This window comes from Electrophorus electricus, chromosome 18 (assembly GCF_013358815.1).
Source record: "Electrophorus electricus isolate fEleEle1 chromosome 18, fEleEle1.pri, whole genome shotgun sequence".
Lineage (NCBI taxonomy): Eukaryota > Metazoa > Chordata > Actinopteri > Gymnotiformes > Gymnotidae > Electrophorus > Electrophorus electricus.
Window position 1 is genome coordinate 11026329 of NC_049552.1, and position 19906 is coordinate 11046234.

Below are 19906 nucleotides of genomic sequence, written 5' to 3' on the forward strand. Positions count from 1 at the left end.
AGAGAGCAAAAATACATGGAACGATTAACATTCCTCCATCCTGCAATTCTTCACCTATATGAAAAGGTTAAGCACATTGTAGTGTTTCCTAAGTTTTATATTTCATATGATGTTTACTAGGTAATATTCATGTAGGTAAATAAGTAGGTACTATGATAACATACTGTGAATGCCTGCTGTTTACAGTGTGGTTCTTACATTCTTTTCTCATTAGATGCACAGCTTTAGTGGTGGCAATCTTAACCCATGCTCTGAGATATTCCTCAAAGGCGATACTGCATACAACCCTTGTATTATATGTAAGTAAATTGGGTGGGATAAAATGAATCTTCATACTGGAATATACTGAAATTAAATATGATACTGGCATGAAATGTGATAAATTAAAAGCAAGAATGTATAGAGCAACATGAAGGGCCAGATAAAACTGCACTTTACCTGCTCCGTGATTCCAGCCCAGCATCAGGCACAGCTTCCATAATGGAGGTTTTGAATGAATAAATGAAATTGTATTCCTAGTGTAGAAATGGTACAGAAAACTTTACTGATTGTGACTTATGACTGCATAGTAGTAATAAAATTTCAACTACATGTTTCTAATAACATTTTAAAATGTAGATGTTATCTAAAGATATGCATTCTTACACTCCACCTCTGGGTTGTTCACTGCACAGGAAATGTGACTTGACTTGTATGATTCAGTTGAGAGTGTCTCAGAAGCATCCATATTAGAGCAGTGGTTCTCTAGAGTTGTAAATAACATAAAACCCAAGGCACTAGTTCCTAACTAAGGTCCTGGAAATCTGCTGCAATGCAGAGTTCCATTCAAACATCCCTGATCCAGGTCTTCAGTAAAATCTGAATACTAACGTCAGGTGTGTTGGACCTAAACTCTGCAGGGTGTTAAGTTAGATTTGGGCACCTGTGATGCAAAACAAAAGAAGCTGTTGTTACTCGGAGAAACCGGGTTAGTTTGCTGAGTTTAGCTACAAACATGAATGCTATATTTAACGAACGTCAAATATATCTTGAGAAGCTGATTAGGTAGCTCGCAGTGACGTTATAGAGAGGAAAACAAACAGCTAAACAACAAAAATTGCTTGCCAGAATTGAACCTCTGTCAATGATTAACCAAGTAGGAAATTGTTTAGCTGTAATTCTAAAGCTAGGCTATCATAATCAAGGTCTATGAACCTGATGGTTTTTGTTTTTTTTTCAGCGACGTCTCATGTGAAGTTAGATTTGAAGTAAAATTGTGAGGAAAAATAATGTCCCTTACGATAGTAGACGTTATGTAGAGTGCGTGTTTTCATTCCACAGTATTGACGAGTAAAACGCAGTGCTGCTGAGCGCGCATTTGGCGTTGTTAAGCAACAGTAGACAGAAGCTAGCGTGTTAGAGACGTGTGCTTGCGTAGGTGAGTAAGAAAAGAGTAAACTCCATAAAACTACTCTAGAAACGAGTTTTATTAAAAAGATTAGCCAAATAATAAAAAAAAAAATCATGTAATGACAGTAGGACTACTCCTTCCCGTCCTCTCTTGCAGTTGCGATAATTGGACAGCAATGGTCACAAGCTCAGCCAGCTTCACCTGTGGTAAATTATAAGAAAAATTAAGCCAGACACATTGTCTTTTCTACGTGTAGCCTAATAATAGTCACTATTACAACTAGTGTTCACTTCCTTTAAGAGTTTAAATCACTCACTTTCACCAAAATAATTTAAATTAACTACTTTTTAGGTATCCTATTCAGGTTTGTTAAGATTTCTAGACTACTGGGGAAATCAACAACAATAAAACAGATGGCTTAAACCAAAGGCTATAAATGTACCTGTGGGTCCTGGAAAATCTTGTTCACATCTTTCTCATAGCTGTCAATATATAGGCGTATTGTAGCCCCAGAACTACCTGTTCCACTCAGGCGAAAGATTATGCGAGAACCATCTTTAAATATGATCCGTAATCCCTGTGGAGAGGTTTTTTTCTTATTATGTGAAGGTTTTTTATCTTACTATATGTTTCATATATATATATATATATATATATATATATATATATATATATATATATATATATATATATATATATATAATATAAAATTAGATTATACCTGGTTTCTTGAAATGCTTCCATCTACTGGGTCACTGTATTCAAAGTTGTCAGCTCTCTCTACCTGGTAGGTTTTTTCTCCTTCAGTGAACTTCTGCCCAATGAACTCTTTATCAGAAATGATCACCTCAAGGTTTAACATCAACTCCACAGCTGCATCTATGTCCACATTGTCATAGTCATACCTGTCAGGAGATTCAAAGTAATCAGTCTGTTCTGTACCATTTGGCTGGCATGGTAGTCTGCAGTTGCAAACATATATCTTTAATTCATATGTGAAAAAAAGGTGTGTTGAATTTTCCCATGTTCTGATAGAGTTAGGTGTATCTTTACCTGGTGTAGTAGTTCCTGCCATAGGTTTTCCAGTGTTCAGTCATAACCTCCTCAATACTCTGTTTTCTGGCAGCAAGAATGGAAAGCCATGCAAGCACAGCCCAGAGACCATCCTTTTCCCGGATATGGTCTGCACCTGAGAAGAAGGTCCATACCATAAGATGTTGCATAATAGTAGAATTATAATCCATTCTAAAAATTAATCATAACAATGTACGCATTTGAAAAAAAAATTGAAAAAGATTCAATGTTAAAAGTCTATGAACAATATAATTCAAATGCAATTTGGACTTTAGATACCAGTGCCAAAGCTCTCTTCTCCACAGAGAGACAGATGACCAGCGTCCATCAGGCTCCCAAAGAACTTCCACCCAGTTGGAGTTTCGTACAGTTGTATTTTGGTTGCTTTAGCCACACTATGTAATGAATGAGCATGGTGTTACCTCATTGACCCCAAAGTTCATCAGCCTTAAACCCAGATCAAGCCCAGATTAAGAGGGGCTTTGTGAATGTAAAGCTGTAGCACACTCGCAAACTTTTTATGTGTCCTCGCAGAGAACAGCAGTACTGTGGTAAATCTGTAATTATTTGGTATGAAGTGAGAGGTTTCACATTTTTGTCTGAAAGGTTTCACAATTAGCAACATCATATAAAACTAAAAGTTATATTCACTTGTCAAGTGCTCCACTGGTGGGCATACTTCTGGCAAAGCCTCTCACTCCCATGTGCTGAAAATAGGGGATGCAGAACATGTTGGCTGCAATGACAGCAACCGAATCTGAGGGGTTAACGAAAAACCCATGCTTCCCCAGGATCATATTACGGTCCTAAAAAGAAAGAAACAGGGTCAGGTAGGGTGAAATGAGTTGAGTCTAAGAATAGTCCTTGAGATCATGTAGTACCTTTAAACATAAATGTGGGCTGAGGACAAAAGGAATATTTTAAAATAGTAATCTCATCTAATCTTGAGGTGACATGAGAGTGGATTTTTATAGTAACAAATCTGTGTCATCCTGGAGATTAAAATGTCTCAATGAACAATAAAGGTTGAACTCATCATGTAGCAGGATGTTATGAACACCCACACCATCACCATCAAAGGCAGCTCCAAAGTCATACTGGCCACCCTTCATGGTCTCAACCAGATCTGCGGCGTGAGTCAGGTTAGGGTCTGGATGCTGACCACCAAAGTCTTCCAGAGGAATGCAGTTAATGGCTGAGTTTGCAGGGGAGCCCAGCTCCTCACACAGGATCTTTTTCACATATGGACCAACCACTTTAAAATGAACATACGCGCAAATTTAGTCAGAGTCTGGAAAAAGTGATAGATACAGTATCACACAGAAATACATAAAGATGTAAAGTAGTAGCAAGTGGATTTTCTGTTAAAATTTATATTATTAGAAAAAAATATTGTTACAGAGTTCAGATAAGGCAGTCCATGTGAAGCATATCTAAAGATTTTTGTTACAATGCTCAAAAGACAGATATGCAGTAGAAGTTACTCTAATTTCTAATTTCGCCAATAGCAAATCAGGTGCAGTACAATAAAATCCACTGCTCCTTATTGATTTTCAACCTTGGATGAGAAATACAATGAAACATGTTAACATGTTTAAATATATTTCATCTTATCACTAGTTTGAAATGAATGACCAAAGAATGCCCCTTATATTAAAATGCTGACCACTCAGGCTAAGCTAAGTGAGCTGTGTGCATGCCACACCTTGTTAAAATGCCATACATTTCAAGAGTGTACTCCACATTGCAGGGCTTCCTTTTTGAAAGGGAAACTCTGCCTTTGGTATCAGTGTTATGTCAGGCATCTCTGCTTGAGCATTTAGCTAACAGAAGTGTAGAAACTCTATCTGACCCAAACCTAGATGACCCGGCCTTTGGGAAGTTCACAGCTGTGGCTTTTTCTATGATAGATATCCTGTAGCTATAGGCCTACACCTAGTAATAACAAACATGGCTTTGATATTGTGAAACTAAACTGAAAAAGGCAAGTGAGTTATTATTATTGTTAGTAGTATTAGAAGTATTATTAAATAAATAAAATAAAAGTATGAAGTAAAAAAGTGAAAGCAAAATATAAAAGAAAATGAAATGTATTCCTAATGTTTTCTGGAACATTGATTCCAGAGTTTATGAGCTATATAAGGAAAAGATCTTCCACCAGCTGAGCTGTAAGCAAACCTAGAGATTTGCAGTAAGCCTGCCTCATATGATCAAAGTAATCCAGATGGGCTAATGCTTCAAGAGAGCTAGACCATTAAGGGCTTTAAACATCATAAGTAAGACTTTGTAATTAATGCAGGATGTAATGGCTGCCACATTCTGAACTAAATGAAGATGACTTAGTCAACAGGGTAACCTGGCAGTCTACCCTAGAAATCATTAAAGCAAGTACTACAAATTCGCACTTATTTGACTCAAATGACAGCCCAACATCAAGGGTTACAAGGGTTACATAGGGTCCTTAATGCTAACCTCTGACTGCACAGAAAATGTCATCAGTGTATAGTATAAAATCAAAAACCTTAGCAAATTTAGCACTTTTTAAGCTCAGAAAGGAAATGCTCTCCCCAGGATTTTCTTCCAACTATTTTGCTTTGCTAATAAGTTAAAGTACAACTGGCAAGAAATTGGCGAGGCTTCTACTTTTTGTAAATTTCTTTGACTGTGCTTGTATGAGTATACAGTTGTCAGTCAACATAGCAGTTTCTTACCTCCATGCATAGCATCTAAACGAATGCGTATGTGGTTCTCTCCAGATAGCAGCTCCTTAAGTGCTGCAAAGTCAAAGATGTTCCTCAGCATATTTGCGTAGGATTCCACTGAGTCCACAATCTCCACTGCAAGTGTTGCATACAATAAGATGCATAATTATCTTTATTATGTTTATTAACTTTATCATCATGATATTAATGTAATATTAACTATGCCTTCACCTGTAAATGGTTTGAATTTGTTCTCCAAGTCAAAGGTCTGCTTGCCAAGGGTTACCAGATCCACTGTGAGTTCAGGGCAGATGGCATACTCTTCAAGGGTTCTGCTTATCTGGAAGATTTGCTCTGTGACAGTTTCTGGTGCAGGCCCTGTGTTTTAAACAGACTATGTCAGGATATAATAGAGAAAGACTGTCGAACTACCATGATGATGCATGTTCTGTTTAGGTGTATGAATGTGTATATTTAAGCCTTCAGTGTCCCATGTAAGCACTAAAATTACTTATATTATATTATAATGTTTTTGCATCCGCTTACACCGTGAAAGGCCAAATTCTTGTCAGATATTCAACATATATTCTGTTGATTACAGCTGTTTTTTGTTGTAGTTATTGTTTTGTTTGTTATGTTTTGTTACCTCCATTGGCGATATTGAACTTAATTCCAAAATCTCCATCTGGTCCTCCAGGATTGTGACTGGCAGTCAGCAAAATTCCACCAATAGCTTTATACTTCCGGATCACACATGAAACAGCTGGCGTGGACATGATGCCATTCTGACCAATAACTAGGCGGCCTACCTGAGAGAGGTTAATGTGGGAACATGGGTGAGTCTTAGAGGGTTTTAGTGGCCTTTCACGAATCACTTTACTTAGTTTAACATTTTCTTTTAAAAACATAACAGAGCATTGTATAAATATCTTAAGAAATTGCTATATTTTAAGCAATGACCTTTGGAATATAAAAACATAAGCATCATTCCATTATACACTATTAAAAGGTTTAAATATAGTGAGCAATAATTCTCTGTGTCATCAGACTGACTGTGGCAGTTATGCTTGGCTTCTCCATCTGTGCTGGAATGTAACTGACAAAATTAGGAAAACATTTATAGTTGGTGTCGTGTTGTGTATAATATATTTATATATATATATATATGCACAACTCTACCAGTGGTGTCAAGAATAAATATCTTTGTGACCTTTAGGATTGTTTAAGTGTCAGTGACAAAGCAGGTCTAATTACTTCTATTTAAAGGGATCATTTTGTAGTTCACTTGCACCTGCCTCTGACTAATCATTTAAAATAACATGCTGTATCAGTGCAATTGTTGCCATAATTAATTTCACAATGTTGTTCTTTGCAATCGACATATGAAGTCATTCAAGATGATTTTTTGATTATTCTCTGAGAAACATGTTAAAATTTGGAAGAGCTGTGAACACAGATATCAGGCTTTGCTAATAGATTAATGGATGCTGAGTTCTAGCAAAAATGATAAGTTTCAATCATACACAGTACTAATGTCTTAAAAACAAAACATTGAAGTAGAGCAACTGACCCCATTGGCTGCGGCCATTTGCACTATGACCTGGATGGCAGTTGTGTTGAAATATCGTCCATCTCCTCCAACCACCACTGTGGAGCCTTGGCGATCTCGCAGGTCAATGGAGGAGAAGACACTCTGAATGAAGTTGTGCAGATAGTTCCTTTTAGACTGGAAAACATAGACCTTCTTCCTCAGCCCACTGGTGCCGGGCCTCTGGTCAGGAAATGGGGTAGTGGGGAAAGTCAGCACCCGCAGGGGACCTTCTTCCATTGCGGAAGGCGAGAAGAGACACGAAGAGGAGATCTGTTGCCGCGTGGTCCCTTTTTGAGAGCTCCGGGAACTGGGAGGAAAGAGGAGGAGAGGGAAGCCTTCTGGCAGCCCCAGGGCATTCCACAGACTGGCAGAGGGGTCATCAAGGATCCAAAAATAAAGAGGCTGTGTAGGACAGTAACTGAAAATGGGTTGCTCCTTGCACATGTGCAGGGGCATCACTGTCAGACTTCCTGCTCGCTACAATGCTGTTGAGCCAGATGGCTTAGATGATCTACATGATGAGAGCCAATGAGATATCACATTAGCTCAGCCACAGGCTAAACTGAGACCGTTTTAAGTGAATAAACCAAAGGCTGAGGGAGTAATGGGTAACAGTAGCAAATTGAGACACATCTTGAACTGTTGTTGCATGTTTGAGGGATCCTCAGTGGTAGTCAAAGATCTCAGCAGCTGAGTATTATATAGAAGTAAGCAATCAGTGTTATCCAATAACTATTACTCTATGAAAACATGGGATTTGTTGAGGCTTATGGTATGTTGTACTCAGAGGTGGGTAGAGTAATGAAAAAAAATCTGTACTCAAGTAAAATTACTGTTACTTTAAAATAACAATTACTCAAGTAGAGGTAAAAGTGTCACGGTAAAAGTTTGCGGACACCTGCACATGGTTTATCGTGTAATGTCTTTGTGTATTTAAACTGCTGTGGAAGTGTGCGTCATTGTTGGTCATTGCCTTTGTTCATAGTCACGTTGTTCATGTTAGCTGTTTATGTTATGTGTGAGTGCCACTGTTGTTTTCGTCGAGGGAGTCTGTACGTCCTGCTCCTTGCCCTGCGGCACTCGGGCTGCTGCAAAAAGTTGTAATTTAAATTAGTACTTAAGTAAAAGTAAGAAAGTATCTGTTAAAAAGACAAATCAAGTAGCAAGTGAATTCCTCATATCTCACTTAACACCAGACAACAAATTTTTACTCTGAATTCCAATCCAAGGCATGGATTTTAAGTGAATTTTACAATAAGTATATATTACTTATACATAAATAAGGCTGTTATTACACTTCAGATATGTACAATATTGAATATCCTTCTTCAGTGTCCAGTAATAGCTTGCCAACATAGAGGAGCTCCAATTTCCTTCGCCATTTTCCATAGGCCTTCTATGCATAATGATGTTTGTCAATCAATAAAAATTTATTTTTATAGCGCTGTTTAACAACACATGTTGTCACAAATCAGCTTTACAAATGTCCAAGCTCCCAGTGAGCAAGTCAAGGGCAACAGTGGCAAGAAAAAACTTCCTAGAGCATGAGAAAGAAACCTTCAGAGGAACCAAGACTCAAAGAGGGGGCCCGTCCTCCTTTGGCTGACAATGGTCACCACAATAATAATTTTAAGAGAAAAATGAATTAAAAATAACTAATTAATGTCTTGTCCAACTTTCTAAAGGTCCTACTCTTGTCCTGAGGTGTGCATGTGTCCAAGACCCATCCCTTAAGAGAACGTCCATTAAGGGCAATGGATAAGTAGTTGGCTGGGGTGGAGGTGTGGTGGGCTACAGCAGGGACAACATGGGGTGGTTGGAGTAGCCACTGCAGCTGAGATGGGATGAGGCTCAGTAACATCACGACATCAGGGGTAGGTGTGCATCAGCAGAAAGAGAGACTAGATTATGCATGTCCAGGTACAAGGGTGTGTAAATTAGGGAACTATAATGTGCAATGATGGACTCCAGCAGATCTAGCTATGGCAGCACAGCTAAAAGGAAAGAACCAGAAGTAAACAGGCGTGAGGGTACCCTGGAACATCAACACTCCGCCGCTCTCATTCAACAAATTTGAGTGACAAGTGAGTATGATTTGGTTGTAAACTATTTGTCCTAAGTAGACAGCTAAAAGCAATTTGGTAGATCGCGTTTGCTAAATGTAAGATATAGATATAATGTAGATATAAATATAATGTAGATATAAATATAATGGAAAAAAAAAACAAACTAATGGTTGATAGAGAAATTCTGAAAACATTTGGAATCGGTGTACAAAAGCACTTCACAGCCGTTTTTCTTTACTCTGGGTTTTTGTCCTACTTAGTTTAAGGTACATGAGGTTTTTCATATTGGCTACTATTGTGCATATAACAAACATCACACTGGATGTTTTAATCATTTTGTGATAAGTACAGTTTCTTTTAATATTCTGAGTTTATCTAACGTATTGATCAATCTAATGTATATCTAACGTATCGATCAGTCAGACCAGCTGGCTAGCTAGATATCCTTCGTTACAACTGCAGAATGTATGTGGTCGGAAAAAAAATCTATATATAAAATCAATTGCAAACCTTCATTTTTATAACCTTGAAGCAATTATAATATTTAGAATCTTGAAATATGCCTCAGTATGGGGCATGCATTCATAATCGTCATGATCTCAGTTCAGACCCTGCATACATTTTCCTTCTGCTTGTAGTTTATAGCTACGTAGGTAGCTGGCCATTGTTTTTTCAGAATATCATTGATCACACGTTACTTTCATATTAATAATGCATGTTAGAGCCCAGATTTCACACACAGATATGTGCGCCTTAGAGAAAAGGATATATAACGAGCTACTTTTCATAAATGTAATTTGTGTCACACGCTGGAAAATGTGCCTGTTCGCTGTTTATTACGTCATGTCTGTTTATTGCTGTACAGTTGTGTAACTGTAACAAAACTCCCGGGATCCAATAGCACGAGTTTATTGACACTGACAGGAATGGGTCTGTGGCAGATCTCAGCAGCTCTCGTCAACGCAGGGGGAGTCCGAACGAGGAGTGTCGTGGTTACCATTCCCACTGCAAGTCCATAGGTACGAATAATCCGAGGTGTAGTCTGAGGAGAAAGCAGAGGTCAAAAGCCGGGGAATCAAGAGAAACAGAGAAACGCTCGGTATGCACATAAGGATACAATACTAAGCAAGCTGGAGGTGGGAAACTGGGGTATTATATGGGTGACTGGAATGAGAGACAGGTGTATCTTATCATTACTCAGGTGAGTGGGAGCTGAGTCTGGCCAGGAAAAGGCTAGTGGGCTGGAACAATGCTGTCACATTAACTTACTGAAGTAAAGAGCTGACACTCAGTGATCATCTTTAGGGATTTCACTATCCCTCCCACACAAACGTACACAATTATTATTTTTTTTAATACGGAAAGAACGGTTATGAATATAACGGGAGTTTCGATTTCGCAAATGTACTTGAGTAAGAGTATAAAGTATGCTCTTTTAAAACCACTCTTAAAGCACAATTTGTTCAAAAAGTAACTTAAATGTAAATGTAAATTACTACCCACCTCTGGTTGTACTGCATTGGGGCCAAGGCACTTGATATGTCAAGCTGATTGTCACAGCTGTGAAGCATGAACAAAAGTGTTAAACCTTTGTTCCACCAGTACAATCAAATAATCTAGTGGGTTTTTTACTGGCCATTTCATTGTCAAAAGGTTTAATGAACTGATGTGAAAAAGTCATTTAGATGCCCTACACTGGCCAGTGGTGTAAAACCATTGCCTTTCATGATTAGACATCACTGCAGCAGTAGTAAACCTTATTCAAAATGATCTGTATCAAATATCTATACTGGACAACCATCATTTCCTACTCTTCCTACACACCGTCATGTTTCAATATTGCTTTTCACATTTATACAGATGACTCTTGGCTGTATTTTTCATCTCATCTCATTGTCTTCTTCGCTTAGTCAATTTCAGGGTCACCATGGCAACAGGGTGAGCAGCGAAGCCTAGGTGTCTCTGTTCACAGCCACTTCCTCCAGCTCCTCATAGGGAATCCCCAGGTGTACCCTGGCCACCAGGGAGATGTAACCCCTCCAGCAGGGAGATGTAACCCTTCCAGCAGGTCCTGAGTCTACCCCGAGGCCTCCTCCCATTTGGCTGGCTATCTTGTAAATTAAATGATGAACAAATAGAGGTTTTGATTGTTGGCCCTAATGGTTTTTCTAGAGATTTGCAGTTAGCGTTTGATCTGCTCACATTAAAACTGATCGCTTTTCCTAGAAACATGGGCATTATTTTTCAGTTTCAGTTATGCTTTTTAATGTATATCAAGAAACTTTCCAGTTAAGAATTATTGCTAAAATTAGTCCTGCTTTGTCCTTTCAGGATGTAGAGAAGTTCATCTTAAAGTATTGTAATTACTTTTTTTAACTACTTAAAAGAGAGAGCTTTGGCTCAACTTCAGTTACTCTGAAATGCAGCTGGCCGACGGCTTACAAAGACTAGATGCAAGAATCAGATTAGTCCAATGTTTGCCTCTTTCCCCTAGCTGCCAGTGAAATTTAGAATTACTTAAAATTATTATTATACATGGCAAATCTCCTGAATATATTTGTGAATTTTCAGTGCCCCATGCAAGTGTGAGGTCTCTGAGATCTTCCAGTCAAGCGCTTTTGGTTGTTACAAGGACAAAGCTGAAGTAAAGGGGGTCTTTGCTTTTGGTACTCATGCCCCCAAACTTTGTCGTTAGACTCTGTGATTCTATGATCACATTTAAGAGATAGCTTAAAATTTGTTTTTATGCTATAGCTCTTATTGGACATGATCATGGTATGTGGCATATTTAATGTGTGTTTTGCAGTGTTTATTTTTTATGATGTTTTATTAATCTACTTTAGATTTGGGCAGACTCTTTTGATAGGCTCCGAGGACTAATACAAGATCCTGACTCTATGGCCAATTTTTTTTTTCCGTTTTATTTTAATCTTTAAATATGAAGCACCTCGAAGCTTTGATTTAAAAAAAAAAAGTATATTTACTTTAAAGTAAAGTTTACTTATTTACACATCCTAAAATCAACTTCAAGAAAACAGCACAACTGTTTACATGTCAGCTATAAATAATATGATCTCCACCTGACATCTCATAAGTGATGACAAGAAGCAGTTAAATTTCTTTTTTGCCCACAAGGTGTCAGCAAATTGGGGTTTTTTAGCAAAGCAAAGGGAGCTGCTAAAAACAAGCCACAAGTATGGATGTTTTTCAGTTCAGTTTTGGTCCGGAGTAGAGCATGGATTCTTTTCTGTTATTCTGCTGTTATTCTGCAGTATTCTACTCATTTTAGGTCAGACTCCATGCTCTCCACATGAAACTCACCAGCACCAGTTGGTAGCTATCATGCAGCAAAGGAGACCTAGAAAGGCTAAGAATGAACTACAACTAATGATAGGTGACATTCTGGCAAACAAATAATAATAATAATAATAATAATAAAATTCATCTTGTAAACCCATTTAATCCAATTCAGGGTAACAGTGGGCCGGAGCAATAATAATAGGAGAAGAAATAGTTAATAGTTGCTCATATCCAAAGTTCCTGATTTCCTGCTGTTTCATTAGTGTTGGCCAAAACTATTTGTTAACCTTTAGTATTGAAGCATTACCAGCACATTAAAGGTCATTGGCATGTGAGCACATACACAAGAGTAAAATTCAGTATTGGTTATTAGATGTCTGCCTGTGTTTTTTGGGGGGTTAAAGGTAATTCTTTTGGACCTTGTACAAAACTGACTTACATTATAAGAACCTGCTTTATGCCTTGTTTGTTTACTGCAAGTTCAAATTTGCCAATTTTATATGGCATTTTCTAACACTTTTATTGGCCTGCAATATGAATGAGCAACTTTATATAAAAAAGCAAAAGCAACTTTATCTAAAAATATTATCAAACCCATTGACCCAACACCTCAAACCCTCTACATGGTTTATGCCAGACACATGACAAAACATATTACAAAACATATTACATATTACAAAACAAATAAGTAATTGTTACTTATTAGCAGAAGACAACCTTGCATGACTGTCTTGTGATCTTTGATTATCTGCACTTACTTGCCTCTGAATAAGTAATTTAAAAACAACAAATGCACAGAATTTCAACGAGAAAGCATTTATTGGTGATTGTATAACAATGATAACTACAACAACAATGTATAATACAATGCAAAGTGCATAATGTGGAATCCTAAGACTCTATTAATAATCCAGAATAATGGAAATAACTGAATAAATAAGGGATAAAAATTTTGAAAACAGATGCTTAAATTTTACAGGGTTAAGTAGACATTCAATGTACTATCTAGCTATCTATACAATCTATGTAATCTATACAAAGCCTGTGTCAGAATATTGCGATCAGAGAGATGGGAGCTGAAGTTCCCATATGTCCACCACACCTCTCATTCCATGATTGAGAAGCCATCTCAGCCTGTGTGACTCCATGTTGCCTTGAGATGATAAAAGGAGATTTGTGAGGATTTTAAGTGGCTTTGTCCTTTGTTGTGCTTCCATTGGATCCTCTTCCTGCGAGGTTTGCACTGGACGCTTTTGCCATTGAGATTGATGTCTCCACAACCACTAAACCACCAGCCCCCTTAGAAAAAGCCAGAGGACACAGAGTAAATGCTAGAAAATTTAATATGATATTATCATAAAAATCAATGCAACAGAAATAATGAAAAATCTAGGTTGAGATTATTAAAAGATTTCTCATGCATCACATGATGGCTGTTATACTCTTGCCAATATTACCGGTATATTAATATTGGGATATGAAAATAAGCGATTTTTAAATGACCCTTGTTTTAATATTGTATATGCTATCTGTAGTTTGTTTCACTAAATGTCTCAGGACACATGAGAGTTAGTAATACGCTTAATGTAAGTTCAGCACCTGTGTAGTCATGGGCACAGTTTTGGTTATTGTTCCCATCGTAGTGGTCCTTGGTAGAAAATCTTATTCTTGTCTGGCTTTCAGAAGTCAGGCCTCCTGACTTGAAATGGATTGTGTAGTTGGAGGCAGGACCCTCCAGACTGCACTCGAATTCCATTAAATATTTCTCTCGTTTCCAGTCTTCCATCTGAACATGTAGGACAGAATCTCCCTGGCTGGCAATGGAGGAGATCTTCTTCAGGCCAAGCCAGAAGTCACCTACAAACCAGAAATCGTATGTCTTGATCAATAAAATACATTCAGCTTTTTGTGCCTCTGTAACAGCATTGCACTACTGTGTATAAAGAGCATTGAACAACTATAAACAATTCAGTCTAATCCATATATCATGCAGTGTGTGTGATTTGGAATCCACTAGGGGCTGATGAATAGTTTGATGTTCTCTGGGAGGAAAAGGCAGTGCCAGCAAAGATTGGCTAAAAACTGCTGAAAGCCATATTGTCAAAAAGAGGTAAGCACTTCGAACTATTGACATCAAGACAAAGCACTCCATTGTGCTCCAGGCCACTACTGCTCTCATGATGAAGTGAGAAGGAAGCTTCATTCCTGTGTTCTTAGTTTGTGGAGCACCAAAATTCCAAATGCACAACTCACTCTTGAAGTCCCCAAATCCATCCTCATAGCTTTGCCAGGACCGGTCAAAATTGACAGAGCCATCTTGCCTGCGTTGAATGACTGTAAACGCTCCCACTGTAGAGAGACGTGGTGAAGTTAGGATATTTGGTTAAACCCAGTCTCTAGTCCCCTGTACTCAAGTATCCAGTATTTGGAGTAGAAATGCTGCAAGTGTTGTTTGCACTCATACCCTCTGTGAATTCACAGTAGACTAGGAAAGGTTCTGATTGATTTGGCTTGATAGCATACAGGCCATTTGTTTCCTCTCCCTTGCCAAATATCTCACCACAGTGCTTTGGAAAATCTACAATACAACCATTCTCAGTGATCTGCAGTGAAAAATGGTGGTTCAAGGAAGAACATTACTAGTATCCTCACCACTTGAGAAGCTACCATCTGTGGAATAGTTGAATAGATAATCCGACATGAGGTGGGTATGGGCATCCCAACGAAATATAGAAGGTGTATCCTGAAGACTGCCAGAGTTCAGCTAGAAGTGACAACACAGTTTTACATTTCATAGTTTTTACATTTACACTTCACACTTCACACACATGCACACAAAGTGAGTTGGTGTTTTTGTAGATAATTGTTAGGTTTCTATTTGGATTGATCTGGGTTTAGTTGTGTTGCTCTTATTTTATAAATTGTATATGCAATGTAGACTATAACAATGTACTTTATTCTCCAAGCTTTTGATTTTGTTTTTCTGGTAGTTGAGATGCTCCCTTTGCTCCTTCATTGCCTTCAACAGCTCCGCTATGCTCCTCTCCTGGGCTTGGATCACTTCCTGATTGAGACATAGCGGGTGTTTGGTCACCTTGTTAAAACTGATTCAGAGAGATTAGTGAGATTAGTGATAGCCTCCACAAAGAACTGAACAGTTTTAATTTTGTTTCTTAAAAATGTACTAGTACAGATGTACTGAAACCAACCATTTTCCTCCTTTTATTATTGCTTAATTCAGGTTCAAATTCTAACTCTGACACGTGCCATCTCTGGTTTCCCGAGGACACACTTGGAAAAGAAATACATTGCCTACCTCTTTCCAATTCTACATGACAGACAACCAAAGGTGCATGACAAAGCGAGTATGTAACTTGCTGATGTGCTTGACACTGTTGTGTCACTGGAGAACATATCGGAGGAGGTGCGTGTACCCTTGTGGACTAGTACTACTGTACAGTCACAGAATATTTATTGTACTAGGAACTTGGTATGACTAAATTAGAAAAAAGATTAAAAATATTTTTACATGATACAAAGAACAGAAAGGTATGGTTTCAGACTTCCAAAAAATTATGACATTGATCTTACTTTGAGTGCAGAAATTTCTGCAACCTGGTCTGCTGAGAGCAGGCCCTGGGACAAGCCAGTTAGCTTCAGTTCCAGTCGTTCCACTTGGTTTCGGAGCTGAACTCTTTCCCTTACAATGTCTTCTGCTTTGGAGTTGATCTCCAGTGACAGGTTCTTGATCTCCTCATTATTCGCCTTGAGCATCACTGTGGTCTTCTTGAGCTCGTCTTCTTCCTCTTTGATCTCACTCGCCAGGATAGAGAGCTGGTAGAAGGAGCTGTCAAATATGTTCAGCTTTTGGATGAGGTCATTAATCTGGTCTTTTGTCTTTTGCACAAAGTCCCGTAGGTTCTTTCCGAGCTGCAGTAAGCCATTGGCGATCAGCTGAACGTCATCCAGAGCGGCAAAAGATGACTGAGTTTGTACTTGAGCCAGGATTGGTTCTTCAGTGCTCATGTCCACTGTTATTGAGAATACATAGGTCTCCACCACAAGAATCATCAGCAAAGCAAAATTCATGGTTACCTGTCCTGGCTCCCCCTTGACCACCAAGCTTCAGTATTACTAGTCTTTTCAGCTCCCTGTGTTAGAAAGATGCCCACAGGACCTTTATACACTTTCTGCTGTAAGAGGGTTGATCATTAAGCCTGCACAAGGTGAACCAGTGTGGCACTGTTAATCTCTGCACTGCCTCAGATGTTCAAGGAAACCACTCATTTCCATGTTTCCATATATTACAGGTTTTGTTGACAACTCCTAAAAAGTATATACTGAAGTTCTTAAAGGTTTGTGTTTTGAAGTTTGTAAGTCCATGCCTAACTGGACTAGAATGGTCTTTGTGAAGACTAAGCCATTAGCAACTTGCATGTAACTAGCTCTAGGAGTTGTTTTGTCCATTTTTAGGTCAAACCCGTGTGTGTGTGTGTGTGTGTGTGTGTGTGTGTGTGTGTGTGTGTGTGTGTGTGTGTGTGTGATATAGAACAATAACTGTACATTTCTTGGTAGTGTTCTGACAGTGAGCATAGAGCTCAAGAAACTATTCTTGTTAAAGCAAACTAGAAACTATTCTTGTTTAAAGCATCTGCAAAAAGGCACACCATCGATTTCATGCATGTCAGTAGATAGTAATAGCCATAATTCTATACCACCAGCTGAGTTTTTACTTCAACATAGAATCATGTGCAGAATAGTTAAAATTTATAGTGTGCCTGAGAGGTAATACAATGCGTTAAAAAGCTTTTGAAGCCACAGTCATAATTCAGCATTTAGAAACTACCCCCTCCTCTTCAATGAGAGGTTTTTTTCCATGAGATGATGCAACACATCATATGATTTTTTTCCTACCATGGCTGTTTATGGCAGTGTGCCTCTCTAAATTGAGGGGTAGCATGTCCTCCCTCCAATGTGGTCATCCTGATACTGTAACCCTCTGTTTGCCAAAGATGACCACTTTCATATTTTAACAAAAACAGGAAGCACCTAGGGCCAAACCTTATCAAGTTTTTTTGTGGAAAACATATTTCTCCTGGCCCTCCTTGTGCTTGAAGAAGTTTAATACTATCTATTCAGTTTTAAATAGATAGATTGATGACTTTATTAATCCCTGAGGGGAATTGATTTAATAATACTATATTCAGTATTGTTTCATGAATGACCCTTTATTTGCTCAAAAACTTTTAGTAAACTTTTCCCATTTCCTGACGTTACATATATTATAATAGTTACGACAAGACTAAGCCATTAGCAACTTACATGTAACTAGCTCTAGGAGTTGTTTTGTCAATTTTTAGGTCAAACCCATTATTTACAACCTTCAGTCTTATCCAAATGCTAAAATACTTTCAATTCTGTAGTAAAGACAATACAGTTCGGACCACAACTACATACCTGACTGAAATGAGTTAAGAAGAGGCCTCAGTTAAATATTAACCCATATGAGGATGAATCCGTGTGCATACAGCAACCTAAACTTATGTCTGATTTGTGTTTTTGACACAAAGCCACAAATGGAGAACATTAAAAATTTTAGTGTGTGTATGTGTCTGTGTATTCACTTTGGACGATTTATACCTTAGCTTACTGGAGCTGCACAGTAAATGTAAATGTAACAGCTTGTAGTACTTGCACCTACTGCTGTTAATACTTTGCAATTTGACACAGAAACAAATAAGGGCTTATAATAATCTTTGAAGAAATGCAGCAGAGATCACTCTTTCAGGATATAGGATATCGTGTCCTATGTCTGGGATGGAATATACAATGTTCAAGGCTGTGGAATCATTGGGAAACACTTGGTTTTAGTCCCATTAGGGAGGAGTTGCGTAGCTGGGTAGCATATTTCATTTCATTTCGTAATGAGTCCTGATTCAGTTGATCGTCCTCGTGGTGGTGCAGTTGAGTGATTAGTGCAGCCTCACGGTTAGCACTGTCCTCCACACATGCTGAGCTACTCAGCAGTGGTAGGTCAGTGGTTAAAGTACTTGACTAATGATCAGTAGGTTGCTAGTTCAAGCCCTCCCACTGTTGGGTCCCTAAGCAAGACCCTCAATTTCTCAAGATGTGGTCTGTCAGAACTGTGGGGTTTTTTTGGATAAAAGTGTCAGCCAAATGTAAATGTAACCTTGCCAGGCCTGATTAATCCAGTAATTACCACATGCTCTAAAAAATCTTTTTAGCTTTCTAGAGGCATAGACAACCATAAATACTTACTTTAAGAGGTAGTATTTCTAATATGCAGTGCTACATACACTTTCCAGTATGTCAGTACAAGTTCAAGAAGGGGATGACAAATCCACAAGCTGTGCCCAACAGATGTGAAGCCTGCCAGCAAATCTTATAGAGCTGCCACACAAAAAAGCATAGCCTTCAGCATCAGCAGCTCCTCTGTCATTATGCTCAAAGGAAAAGAGAATGTGCCAAGCTCTACTTGTGACATACCTCTGCAGACACCTGATTGGTTGGTACATTGATTAGCAGTGGAGGAAAGGAATCATTTTATTTTTCACGGCCAAAGAGAATGCAGCCAGCAGTGCTCATAAATTAATGAGGCCACATGCATGGGGTTTGAATGTAGTTTTCAGTTCATCAGAAATTTTTAATGTTTTTAATGAGACTAATGAGAGTACATTAACAACCATAGGTGGATAGAATGAGAAATTCAAGAAGAATTTGAAAAAGAGCTTTCATGCGGACTCATTTGCACCATTTTAATCACTGAAGTTGTTAAAACAATACCGTTACAGCTAACACATGGCTTTCATTTGGGTGTGAAAAATGATCATATTTTCCCACTTCCTTTAATAATAAAAACAAAGTTGTTCAACACTTTCAACTCTTAAAGATCACAGACCTAACAACTTACATCAATTTCCATCATGGTGGAAGCCTGAAAAGTCAGGAAAACACTCACATCATAGTCATCTTAAAATAGAATTATGATAGTCTACATATTGCCTATCAGCCAACTGATACATTTTTATAACATTAGTTTCTGTCAAATTTGGCATTTATATGCTACAATTAAGATCAAATGTACCGGTCATGTATTGGTACCCTAACAATTTCCACCATATGCTTTGAACTCAGCTAATAAGAACAAAACAATGAACAAAAAAAAATCCTGGACAAAGCATTTTCTAAAACTGACTAGCTTGTTTATTTGTACAGCTCTTGAGAATGACACCTGTCTCCAAATTCTTCAAGTATTCTCTAAATGCTTAGAAAAACTGTTAATAGATGTGTAGGACTTTTTCACGTGTTTTTCTTTTCCACTGGAATGATTTCGAAGTTTCCAAATAGTAAGATGCAGTTTCTGCTTATTTTAGGATAATTTAATGATTTGAATGACTAGGGCTAGTAAATTTAATCACGGACCTTTCTGCAGGCTAGTGCATACTCTGACATTCTGTTGTTCTGTGTAATGCCATTAGAGAGGTTGATGTTCCTCTGAAAAACCTTGCTGCTTTTTTGGATCAAGTATAACTTTGTAATAAAACTAGCAAGGAGCTAAGAGTCTTCTGGTAAGAAGCTGTGTGTTATAGCAATTTGTTATCACACAACTACTCACCAGTTAGGTAGCGGCAGTAATTGGACTGCATTTTTAATCTATAATTTCAGAATTCCTAACATCAAATATTATTGTAAAAATAAAATAACTTGGTGAACAAGTTACATTTTCACTTAGTTTTAGGATGGCTTCTTGTGCTGAAATCAA

General features: G+C 38.0%; 2 protein-coding genes across 2 annotated transcripts; both read right to left on the minus strand.

Annotated features, from left to right (window-relative positions):
• Positions 1-1448: 1448 nt before the first annotated feature.
• On the minus strand, positions 1449-7460 carry LOC113570153 (phosphoglucomutase-1-like). The gene is made up of 11 exons (XM_035536072.1): positions 6737-7460; positions 5813-5975; positions 5398-5544; positions 5176-5301; positions 3529-3719; positions 3116-3270; positions 2744-2859; positions 2444-2579; positions 2112-2295; positions 1833-1967; positions 1449-1591 (listed from the first exon to the last, which is right to left on the minus strand). The coding sequence occupies exons 1-11, from the start codon at positions 7211-7213 to the stop codon at positions 1502-1504; spliced, it is 1920 nt and encodes a 639-aa protein (XP_035391965.1). The 5' UTR covers positions 7214-7460; the 3' UTR covers positions 1449-1501.
• Positions 7461-13166: 5706 nt separating this feature from the next.
• LOC113570151 (angiopoietin-related protein 3-like) lies at positions 13167-16228 on the minus strand. The gene is made up of 7 exons (XM_026998387.2): positions 15715-16228; positions 15077-15187; positions 14776-14887; positions 14588-14701; positions 14377-14472; positions 13723-13980; positions 13167-13422 (listed from the first exon to the last, which is right to left on the minus strand). The coding sequence occupies exons 1-7, from the start codon at positions 16210-16212 to the stop codon at positions 13253-13255; spliced, it is 1359 nt and encodes a 452-aa protein (XP_026854188.2). The 5' UTR covers positions 16213-16228; the 3' UTR covers positions 13167-13252.
• Positions 16229-19906: the final 3678 nt, after the last annotated feature.